The sequence below is a fragment of the Mugil cephalus genome, chromosome 15, assembly GCF_022458985.1.
Source record: "Mugil cephalus isolate CIBA_MC_2020 chromosome 15, CIBA_Mcephalus_1.1, whole genome shotgun sequence".
Lineage (NCBI taxonomy): Eukaryota > Metazoa > Chordata > Actinopteri > Mugiliformes > Mugilidae > Mugil > Mugil cephalus.
In genome coordinates this window covers 946,097-958,331 of record NC_061784.1, presented here as the reverse complement: position 1 = coordinate 958,331, position 12,235 = coordinate 946,097, and the positions used below count along the sequence as shown (strand labels likewise).

Here is a 12,235-nt window from a genome sequence, read left to right as displayed (position 1 = left end):
ACGAGCTCGAATTTCCGACGCAGCGGTTTAACCAAAATAGAGTAATTTCATAAAGAGCGCTATAGTGTCTATGAGCTTTATTAAAAAGGAAAGTTAAAAGACTAATAATTAAAGCAGAAAAGGCTCTGCCAACGACGTAGCTGATAGTTGAAGGCTCCGTCTACAATTCTAATTTTGGAAATTAAGCTACTAGTAAACTTCAAGATCTGTTTAGCACGTGTAATTCAGTTCCATTTGTTAAGGTTGCTGAAAGGAATCTGAAATACCTATTTAATTTTTAGACAGTTGCTATTTCTTTGACGATTCATTGTTTTGGAGCAAAGTTTCTGAGCGGATCAACTTTGCTACAGCAAAGGTTATGATGATAATAGCAAGAAATACGCTGCTCGGTCTGCGTCCTAGTGTCCCTACTGGCACAGCATAAAGGTTTGCTGCTAAACTGCATCTTGTGAAATTGTTCATTCATGTAGCTGGGTCTTGGCCTTATCAGATCCTCCTATCCCTTCTTATTAGTTTTTGTTTGTGGTGCCCCAATTAACAAAACCCTCATGGTCCCCCTATTTGCTTTGTTTACCCTGTAGGTACAGTGCAGATTAGATTTTTGTCCAACAAACACTAAAGAAACTGAACAGGTATCACATTACTCACTTTTAGTTTAATTACAAATCATTTCTTATTTGCACAAAAATATGCAAAATCCACACCAAGTGAATCTTAAAAGCGGTTACAGGTTCTTTCTTGCTGCCTCTGCAGTGAGACTTTCTCCTCAGCTTTTCAGTTTCTTCAGCCCACAAATCAAAACACATCAGTATATACTGTATATTGGCACTGACATCACATTTTCCTTTGAATCACAGATTGGAGTTTTAGGTCGTGTGATGACTGAGTGTGTCTAATAATAATTTTTGTCCCCCATATCCCACAGTAGGTAATAAAGTTGTGTGTTAAAACTGGGCACATTCACAAAGTATGTGGTTGAGCATGTACAATTATTTTTCTGTTATAAATGCCGTATCTTACGTGTTCTTCAAGTAACATTGTTTAGCTCAGTTGAAAGGTTTTTAAGTAGACTTAATGTCTCCAACTGATTCTGGGATCACTGCAGTGTCAGAGACTTTAAGTTTATTATCTTCAAACAATGTCATTTATCAGTATTTCATGATAAATACCACTTATACAAAAGTCCTGATTTTGTTCTGTCAAGCTAAGTGACCATGTTTGCAATCCCCAAGCATTACCCAATCAATCACATCAGGCACTCAGACTGTTATGTTATTTAAGATAAATTTTATTCAGAATAGGTCTGAGTGGAAATATAAGAGTTCATATTTTTGAATAAAAAAATACCACCAATAAATTTACAAAGCCCACCACAAACAGTTTTATTACACCAGTCTATAACGTGGATACAGTGAATACATAAGTGTGGAAAATGTAAACTTTTCAAGAATGTGACCAAGTCTAATGGCTGGGGAACCAGGTTTGTGGGGGCTTTTATGAAACTTACAGCATCTACCATGTGGATTGTCTTGTTAGTTCAGCCTACGGAGAAAGTTGTGTGTTGGCTGTCATTTGGACAGTTTATTGCTTGTCATCAGGGGCAGGGAGTTTCTCCAGTGTGGGCTCCATGCCCCAGATTTCTCGAGCGTACTGGGCAATGGTGCGATCACTAGAAAACTTGCCACATCCAGCGATGTTGTAGATCACCTTCTTGGTCCATTCCTTGGGGTTCTGATGTGAAGATAAAAACGTATGACAAATGAGTGACACAGTATTTAAAATGATTCACTCAATTCACAATACCATCTATACTACAAATGAAAAACTTGTAATAACCCAGTTATTTTTAATGAGCATACCTTGTAAAGAGCATTGACTTTCTCTTGGCATTTAATGTAGTCTTCGTAGTCAGCAAAGACCTTAAACCTTTGAAGAAAAGAATGTGATTAACTAAATGACAATAGACATATTAACGAGATAAATGTGTCCATGCATAAGTGTATGCATATTGGTTTACATGCAGGAGACTGCAGTTTTTTTTCTTTACTTGTTTACAGCAGCATGCAGCAATTTATAGCAATTCATATTTGTATGTGTGCGTGCATGTCTGTGCCTCAGGCTGCTAATGTCAGATGTGTCTCTACCTGTCATGATGCATCAGCATGTTGACAATTTCCTTAAACAGGTCAGGCTGCTTTGGGCTAAAGAAGCCTCCAGAAATCTGGTCAATAGCCTGTTTCAGCTCAGGCAGGCGGTTATAGTACTCTCCAGCGTGGTATCTAAGCAGGGCAGAAAATAATACTCAGAAAAACAGAAGCTAGTCACTGTAGTAACTGGCTCATTCATAAGGGAGTAGTGGTCAATGCCTATGTAGAAATAGCAGCAGGTTCCCCAAGGCCACACCTTTTAGTGTGGAAAACCTCAACTTATGTTGACATTTAAGCATTTGAGTCTGGAAGCACCAGCAGCCGTTGTGCAAGAAAGAGTTCATTACAAAAACCTGTGCAAGACTGCAGAGCTGCTGGACTGTCAGAGCAAATGGAGCTCACTGAAATGATGTTAAAAAGTCTTGACAGTTGGCCTGTCTTGGAGGTATTTCTACAAATGGATCTGATAACTGGTAACACAGTGTGTTATCTGCAAAGATATTTCACACTGTAGTGGCACAAATAAAATAAAAAGAATTGAGCTTTTTTCTGCTTCTGCCTAGTATATTTTGGCCTATGAGATTATAACATGGTCAAATAATTTTTGAGTTCAGAGGAAAACATTTTGTGAGTTATATGCAAAAGAAAAACAACATGTGGTGGTGACAAGATTTGATTGACAAAAGAATTAAATGTAGAATTAAATGAGGTACACAAAACTATGATCCCTCCTTTACCCTTTTTTGTCAAGTGCATCAACATCCTCCACCCTCATGCCGAAAATGAAGAGATTGTCTTCACCGGCCTCCTCGGCCATCTCAACATTGGCTCCATCCATGGTACCAATGGTCAGAGCACCATTCAACATGAACTTCATGTTGCCAGTGCCAGAGGCCTCAGTGCCAGCTGTGGAAATCTGCTCTGACAGGTCAGCTGCTGGGATGACTGGAAGACAGCAGCAGAGAGTTGATGACCCCAACAAGCATTTTGTTTTTCACACTGCACGATGATTTGCCAATTACCTTTTTCTGCCAGGGTGACTCTGTAGTTCTCCAAAAAGATGACTTTCAGGCGATCTCCTATCACAGGGTCGTTGTTGACCACCTCACCAATAGCTGTGATCAGACGGATAATCATCTTGGCAGTGTGATAACCAGGAGCGGCCTGCAAGAAAGGCACATTTAGACCCATAGAATTTAATATATTACTTGTTTCAATAAAATACTAACCTTTCCTCCAATCATAACTGTCCTTGGAGTCCACTGCTTGTTGGGTTCTTTCTTGATTCCTGGCAGAGATATCAGAGAGAGGTTACAAAGCTGAGGTGTGCAACTTTACACATAAGATATATAATAACACAGTACATGAATAAAAGGCTTTGATGAGCACTTACGGTTGTAGTAGGTGATGATGTGCAGACAGTTGAGGAGTTGTCTCTTGTATTCATGGATTCTCTTTACTTGAATGTCAAACATTGAGTTGGGGTTAATCTTCACCTTGTAGTGCTCCTCCAGATGCACCGCAAACTTTAGTTTGTTTTCCTGCATGATCAAAACAGTGACATAGAAAGCCAACCACTGTATCAGACCTTGTAACACGCATTTGCATACCTAGCAAGGAAGCAGAATGGGAGCAGGAAATAGTTTCTGTGTCGAGCAATGGTGAATTGAGTTCAGATTTGTATGCAATGGAATTTCGTTCTGTATACACCCTGTGCATACAAAATGACAATAAAGTTAGTCTGAAGTCATTTAATCAAATTAAATTAATCTGCGGGCCAATATCATTCAAATATAATTTTTAAATCATCTCTAAACACAACATGTTGTGGTCTTTTGATTTGCATACATACTGCGGGCCGTTAAAAAAAAAATATTTTGTTGTACTGCTTTTATTAATCATTAATTGGGATTAAAGTAAATGTCACGTTGTCCATGTGTCACTGTATTTTAGTCATCCTCTGAGGTGGGTCATCATGGAAAAATGTATTTGAAAAATGTTGAGAGCCGAGCAACAACCCTAGGTTCTCTTCTGAGAATAAGATAAAAAAAAGTTATGTGCACCCCTGTAAATACTGATCTGGTCTCATGTGAATTCAGATTTTTTTTTTCTAGAAAATGACTTAAATAATAAAATCAGCTACAATGGAAAAGGGGAAAAGGCCACAAAAACATATGCAAGTGTCAAAGAAAATTTCCTCTGAAACTTTAAAGGAAATGTCACAGCACCTCTCCACACTGATGACTGGCTGTCAGGCTCAGGGAGGGGTGAGGGCCACGGCTGTATTAGTTTTAATTGCTTGCCTATTACAGAGAGAAACTCAGGCATTATGAAAGATCAACATGATTGAGATGTAGACAGGAGACACGTCAAGGTGGTTCCTGAAAATATGTGGGAAATTTTTTATTTATTTTTTTAAACCAAGGACTATCCTTCTTGCTTAAAAGTATTGTCTTTGTCATCAAACTAAATGATCCAATGCTAACCCAAGGGAACAGCTAGGTAACACATCTCCACAGATAGACTGAGGAGATGCCCCCTGGCCTGTCCATGGCTGTGATGTCATGAGCAAGCTTCCAACCCCCAAATTACATTATTTGTTTATTTATTTATTATTTTTTTTTTCAAACTGATTGGTTGATTTAACACCAAATAATAGATCACTCACCTGTTTAACTTTGGCGATATCACGAATGAAAGCCTCATCATTTACATACTTGCGGAGACCCTGAAGCTGATCAAGGTCACGGATGAATTCCTCACCGATTTTCTGATCATCAAAAAATGAGGCAATGTGAATAAGTATCTTCATCCACTGTAAAGTATAACTCATATATTATCTATATGCTGTAAGTGTTTTTGCTCCTAACCTCTGCAATGACCTCAGCCAGCCCGGGGTTGCACATAACCAGCCAGCGACGAGGAGTAATGCCGTTGGTCTTGTTTTGGAACTTGTGTGGGTCCATCTCATAGAAGTCCTTGAAACTGCAAGCAGAGGGGAGGGATCACATATATGAGAAACACACAGATGACGTGCAGCACATTAAATGACACAGATTGGGGATTTGGAGACATACACAGTAGCTTTGAGGATGTCAGAGTGTATCTGGGCTACACCGTTAACAGCATGGGACCCCACAATGCACAGATGGGCCATGTTGATCCTTTTCTGTCCACCTTCCTCAATGAGGGACATGCGGCAAAGACGATCATTATCACCAGGAAACTTTGCAGCAACATTCTGCAAAATTAAGGACAAGATAAAAATTACTTTCATGGTTTATAATACTTCATCTTGCATTCTCAGATTTTAGTCATCTCACACGTCACAAAGCAGAGTGTATTATTCTTGTAGATCTGGTTGAGCAGCACAGCTCCTAAAATGGACCCACTGCACCCACAGAACTTTCTGTCCCTCCAGTAGTAACGTAGGAGTCCAGTTCTGACAGATGTTGTAATTACAAGCCAATACAAAAGAACAATTTTGTTCTTTGACATTTACATTACAGGCTTTACATTCTCATGGCAGTCTGAAAAGTCTGTCCTTACACATATTTATTTTTTTTTTAAGTGCAGAAAATATTGGATTTTGTTGTCAATTGTAAATACATTTATGCTTTAATTTGATATTATCTTCAAAACTTAATCTGGGGGTTTCCATCTTACCTCGCAACTCCCACCCCAGTCAGGCAGACAACTATTAGAAATATTCTGTTCAGACACTTGTTGGGATTTAACCACAGAGAACACTGACTGTGTGCTTCCTGTGTTACATATAGCAAGGAGCCATTATAACCTGTTTAATGCAACAAGTTGTAGAAATCTTACCATGTTGCAATGTGCAGTACTAACCTCCAGGTGGCGACGATTGATCTCATAGACTATTTCCAGGTGACGGGGTAGCAGATGAGCGAACAGGTCCACTGGCCAGCGCTCAAGAGCTTCAGGAAGGACTGTGTGATTAGTGTAGGCACATGTGCGCACACAGATGTCCCAGGCCTAAAAATCCATAGATTTATGAAAGTGAGAAATTTTAAAACATTACATTCTTGTCCCTGGAAGAAATAACTGCATGCTCTTCCTCACCTTATCCCAGTCAAGCTTCTCTTCATCAACCAGAACTCTCATCAGCTCAGGAATAGCCATGGCTGGGTGAGTATCATTCAACTGGATGGCAACCTGGATATGCAGAGCATCACCAAAAGTCAGTGCAGATTTCTTTCATAAAGAGCTTTATAGATCGTTTCAGTTATTCTACTAAGGTACAATAAAAAGAACCCAACGAATAATATCATAAGATTAATATGGGCTGTAATGAGATAAGTAATTGGATTAAATATTGGTAAATATTGCCTCTTTAAGTCTGAGTAAGTACTTAATTAAACTGAGTAAATAGATATGCCACACCTATGTTCAGCTTTTCTAAGGTACAATAAAAAAAGAGGCTACAACCTGTTCAACACACTGACAGAGACAATTAAATGAAGACCCAGAGAGAATATCATAGAGGAATCTTTTTTGAGTTTTTTTCAGTTCACCTTGTCAGGCAGTTTGCTGAAGTCTGTGCGAGCAATCTCCCTGGAGCCAAACTTAGAGACTTTGAAACGACGGATGATGTCTTGAAGGGTGGCAGACACCACAAAGTATTCCTGCTTCAGACGGAGCTCCTTTCCTTCAAAGAACTGAGGGTAAAGACACACATTTGTCACTTTCTGTTCTGCAGGCAAACATGACAAGGTATTTCATTTATTAAATGGGGCCTTTTGCCTTCCACTGACTTCATGAGCAAGCGAAATATTTCTAAATTAAATAACTACCCTAGATTATGTGAGCTTTATAAATATCTCATCTCATCTTCTACTATCGCTTAATCCTCACTAGGGTCGTGGGGGTTGCTGGAGCCTGTCTCATTTGGCATTGGGTGAGAGGCGGGGTACACCCTGGGAGGAAGCCAGAGTACCCGGAGAAAACCCATGCAGACACAGAGAGAACATGCAAACTCCACCCAGAAAGGCCCAAGCTGGACTTGAACCCAGACTTTCATAAATATCTGCATTATAAATATTATTCATCCATCTCTCTCTGATACGCTTCTAACTTAAGTCTTAAATGTATAGTTAATTTTCACACACACATATGGCTTGAATGTATATATTTTTTCTCTTCAAAAAAGTTTGTTCAATTTTACATTTATAATTCTACTAAAGTGTGCATGTTAAGTGTGGAGTTCAAGGCGTTTTCATTGTCAGTTCTGAATAGTAAGGTGTGTTTTTAAGGGTGAGCTGAGGAAATGACATGTCTAACTACAGCTGACTTATTAATCAAACAGAGATGGATTGAAAAGAAACTTCAAGACTGATTTCTTTCACAATAAACTGATGAGTTACAGTATATTCACCTGGTAAAATAAAAGAGATTTAAATTTGCTTCATTAAAACTGAATCTGAGAAAATGATTAAATGGAATCTGGATACTTTATCCTCTGTTACTGACGCTATATAAATAAAATTTAATTAAACTGAGTTGTTTATTATAAGCCAGAATTAATAATACAAATATATGTATCGTTTCAGCACCTGCAGTATCACTGACTACATTATGAAGTCTACCTCTCCTGTCACATGCACAGGCATAAATTACCAGACCTGACATGACTCGTAGCTCAAGCTAGATGATTATCAACTAAACTCTCCTCCTTGAGCTTTCTCGGAGTTGGAATATGTTAGTCAGGTCTTATGATAAAAGAACATACAGTGGCTCACACAGAACATTAAGAACATATGCTAGAGTCCATATTATGGAAATTCATCTCTCGGTAGAGCTTAAGCTACCCAGTCATACAGGAGCCATACAGTTTATGGCACCCTCACCTATGACATACATTTATGGGCTAATCCAAGGTGGTGGACTTGTGAGTGCAGTTCTGTTACATAAAAAGCTCACAGGTACTTTCTTACGTTATCATTGGGGTACAGCACACGGGAGATGTTCTCAGCCAAGTTTCTGTCCAACACAGCCTGGATGTAGCCACCAACATTGACTGTAGGGGAATACACAAACTCTTTTAGGTCAGACTAATTCTTATTAAACAACTGCTGCATCATTGAGACATAGAGACACGTACAGTCTTTAAGGTTAAAGTCACAGGGTGCCTTCGCAGACCACAGCCTCATGGTATTGACAATATTGTTTCTGTAGCCTGGGATTGGGGTGTCATATGGCAGAGCCAACACTACCTGCAAATATCATCACAAAGTTTTGAAATATAATGATATATACAATTTCAGAAAACCATGTTCACATTGATTCAATTTAAACCACATTTCCACCTGAGTGTCAACCCATTTGACGCCATCGTGGTGATGCTCGGTCCTGCCATAGAAATGAACTGGACGCATGTACTCAGGACGCGCTTTCTCCCAGGGGTTGCCAAAACGCAGCCAATCATCAGCCTCCTCAACCTGGATAATGACATACATTTATATTGATGGGGAAAAACACTCCTTAGCCCGGTGTCTTCTGAGATGAGCCGGACATGGAAAATGACAAGGAACATCAGGTCATAATAACAATGAAAGAAACTGATTCAGCAGGTGATTTCAGGTGAAAAACAGCAGTGAAAGTCACTGATATGAGACTATAGAGTTTCAAATAATATTGAAAGTTGTTTGTTTCTAACCTGCCAGCCATTGACAATTCTCTGATTGAAGATACCGAATTCATAGCGAATGCCATAGCCATAGGCAGCCAGACCCAATGAAGCCATGGAGTCCAGGAAACAGGCTGGAAACCACAGAGAGCAGAAAAAAAAGCAAATCAATATTTTAGTTCTGATACAAAGCAATACATCATTGTCTTATTATAGAAATTACTGTATTATTATTATGAAAGGTAGAAAGATTCTCACCAGCAAGACGACCAAGGCCACCATTACCTAAACCAGCATCTTCCTCCATGTCCTCCAACTCCTCCATTTCCAGACCCAACTACAGTGAACACCAGAACACCATGAAGCAGCAATACAAGGGTGTTGCGTTCATTTTACAGTACTTAGGAACAGAGATGTAGATAATAAAAAAAAACTAAATGGAGTTTAGTTTCACCTGATATGTGGCCTCATCACAGGCATTTTCCAGAGCAAGGTTCACCATAGTGTTTTGGAGTGTGCGGCCCATGTAGAACTCAAGGGAGATGTAGTAAACACGCTACAGTTCGGGAAGAAAGACAACATAATATTTGTCTTATGAACTTGTCTTATGAACAGATATTTTAGCAACATTGTATGATGAGAGTGGGAGAAAAATCCCTACGGTAGCATGATGACTGCAGGTTTGGCATTAAAACCCGAAACCTGTGAAATCATATGCCAAATGTCTCAGTGGTGACACCTAACCCAGAATGTCAAAGAAATCTTCAAGTTTCACAGTTTAGCCTCATGGCTGGGGAAATGTGCTACCTGAGCCTGCGTTTAGCCTTTGCCATTTCTTTTTCTCCTCTGACATGGAAGCTCAGACACAGGCTGAGGAGGAGGAGGAGGAAAAGCAGGGGAGATGAGGGAAGAGAAGGGGCTGGGGGACAGATTGCTTGGGTATTACATAACGCAAACATTTTGGCCTGGGCATAAATAGCTCCTGTAGAGGTTGCTGTAAAGGTCAGCCTGAGTCTGATATCCATTCATTGTGGATGTCAAGGCTGGAGTGATAGGAAAAGTGTTTCAGATAGTTGTGTAAAATAATAATGAATACACCGAACAGAGCCATATCACTGTATGTACCTAAATTTTATCTGATTCAGTCCCCTTTCCAAGAATTCCTGTTATCATCATTGCAGTATGTGATATTTACCCAACAACTATGCACTAAGCTAGGATGTCCTTCCTGCCTCTGCCTTTTGGTGAGACCTTTAAGTGATTTACCTTTGACCTTTTAGTATGGAGCACCAGAGTGAGGTGTCAGATGGTTTCTGAGTTAGAGGTTGTGGATCAGCAACATCTGAGCAAACAGTTTAACAAAACTAGTATATTGTGAGCTGTACGTTTGAGATTAATGCTTTGGTAACTTATAGAACTCTAACCATGCAAAGCAAACCAAGGCATGCATCTACTGAAAGAATAAAAATTATCCTTCTTATTCTGCTGGGTTATTAATTATCGCACAGGGAACATTTTTTAAGCAAATGGAATGTGAACGTGAGTTTTACTCTGCTGCCGAACTCCATGTTTTAATTACATATGGTTTTGTGTGACATTTTCAAGCAATTATGCACTGCTTCTTTATTCCACTGATGCTGGCTTCATATTGTTCTACTGAGGTTCTTTCACAAGCTGTTGCTTAATGACACTGAAGTTGCTGTGATACAGCTTCAGTACTTTTATATGAACTCGAATGCCCTCAGAGGCATGTGCTCATATGACACACGTAAAGGGCTGTGAGCTTTATGGTCAGACAGTAAGGGAACAGAAGGTTGTGGAGCGGTTTAATGTTTCAACACACTACAAACACGACAGCATACCCGCACAAGTGCTAAGAACCCCCAGTGAAGTTTAAATGTCATGACTTGGCATTACACTGACAGGGCAGTACAGCTGAATAACATAAAGCTCTATGTTGGAGGAAGTTTTAAGATGCTTAAAATCCCCAATGCAATAATATGAAAAGTTCTGAATTCACTATTTTGGTATGAAAGTATAAATTAGTGCAGTGGTTTAATTTTGAGGTTTACAATGAAGGAGTCATGTCTTTTAATAATATCATGAGATAAATATGAGCAGATACTTAATTAAACTGTGTAAATATATATGCTATATATATGCACAATGTCCTTATTTCACGAAACAGTATATGGTCTAATGTTGTGGTACAGAATTTCTAAAAATCAAGAGTGTTTGAAGCAGTAAATATAGAAACCAGTATTTCCTTTATACTTCGTTTACCCATATCACTTACAACCACTAAACTGTTAACTACTGTTACCAAGGTAGCCATTATAAGAAACATTTTCATTCATCAATTTCTCTCACACCCATATAAATTGTGTGTATTTGATGCTGCTGTGACTAGCAAACTTACTTTGGGATCTTTTTCATAGTAGTGCTGCTGGGTTCTGATCCACCTGCCAATCAAGTGGTCCCGCACCGTGTGAGCAAGAGCAAAGTAGTAATCCCTTCTGGTTGCCACATTTCTGTCCTTGACCAGGGTAAAATGGAGGTGTCTGTTGAAGTTTTGCTTCAGTTCAGAGACGTTTTCAACACCGGCGAGGCCTCGCACAGAAATCTGTTTCTTTCTATCATGGTCAGACAGGGGTTTGGACATGGTAGTACGAGTTGTAGCAGCTTAGCGCTCTGGAAGAATGTAAACAGTACGACAGCAAGTACACAGCACCAGGCCCAGATACACAGCAAGAGAGGCACCGGCAACACAGGCTCATGTTCAGCATTTTAAAGACACAGCTATGAATATTAAGCAGAGGGTGGAGCAGATTGCATGTAGTAGGTAAAGGGTGGAGTGCGTGCTGAATACCAAGGATGTAAATTTTACATTACGTCACTGGTACATAAGGGGACCATTTGGGATGTCTTAGATATGACTGGTATCCTAACACCTATTAGGGGATAATCACATAGTTTACATTGTACCATTCACATATGTTTGGACACATTCTGCAAGCCCCTGGAAATAGGGGACCCTGTGTCCAAACAAACAAACAAACAAAAAAATGTGTCTATAGGCATACATATATTAACCCAACTACTAAAGACCTCTCAGCTTGGCGGTTGCAAAGATTGCTTGGCTACCAGAGGCTCTATATAGTATATGTAACATACAGTATACAGACTCTGGTATAAAGGGCAGTTACAGAATCATATTTAGATGTAGTTATGACACTGGATCAGGTATCATTCGTACACTGGCTCCCTTTCTGTGTCCTAAACAGCAGGACTGCAATGTTTAACATTTTCCTGCAACTGTATCAGTTCACCGCAATGTATTCACCATAGAGGTATTGTAAGATGGTATAAACCAGTGATCCACTGTTTGTGTGCAAATCACATCTGTTCAAGAGCCTGGAGCAATAACAGACAGGCGGAG

General features: G+C 39.5%; 1 protein-coding gene across 1 annotated transcript; it reads right to left on the bottom strand.

The window, feature by feature from the left end:
- Window positions 1-635: 635 nt before the first annotated feature.
- Window positions 636-11,557, bottom strand: pygma (phosphorylase, glycogen, muscle A). The gene is made up of 20 exons (XM_047606897.1): window positions 11,216-11,557; window positions 9,251-9,352; window positions 9,055-9,133; window positions 8,827-8,930; window positions 8,477-8,608; window positions 8,272-8,383; window positions 8,105-8,187; window positions 6,686-6,829; window positions 6,234-6,326; window positions 6,000-6,146; window positions 5,225-5,388; window positions 5,018-5,132; window positions 4,816-4,917; window positions 3,541-3,688; window positions 3,377-3,435; window positions 3,170-3,311; window positions 2,885-3,092; window positions 2,145-2,279; window positions 1,860-1,926; window positions 636-1,731 (listed from the first exon to the last, which is right to left on the bottom strand). The coding sequence occupies exons 1-20, from the start codon at window positions 11,456-11,458 to the stop codon at window positions 1,582-1,584; spliced, it is 2,529 nt and encodes an 842-aa protein (XP_047462853.1). The 5' UTR covers window positions 11,459-11,557; the 3' UTR covers window positions 636-1,581.
- Between the last annotated feature and the right edge of the window lie 678 nt (window positions 11,558-12,235).

Excerpts from the sequence above, each read along its gene's own strand:
- pygma (XM_047606897.1), bottom strand. The coding sequence starts at position 11,458 with ATGTCCAAACCCCTGTCTGACCATGATAGAAAGAAACAGATTTCTGTG. Across the intron at positions 9,134-9,250 it reads GTGATGAGGCCACATATCAG|TTGGGTCTGGAAATGGAGGA; the intron begins GTGAAACTAAAC and ends TGTTCACTGTAG. Across the intron at positions 1,732-1,859 it reads AAGTCAATGCTCTTTACAAG|AACCCCAAGGAATGGACCAA; the intron begins GTATGCTCATTA and ends TCTTCACATCAG.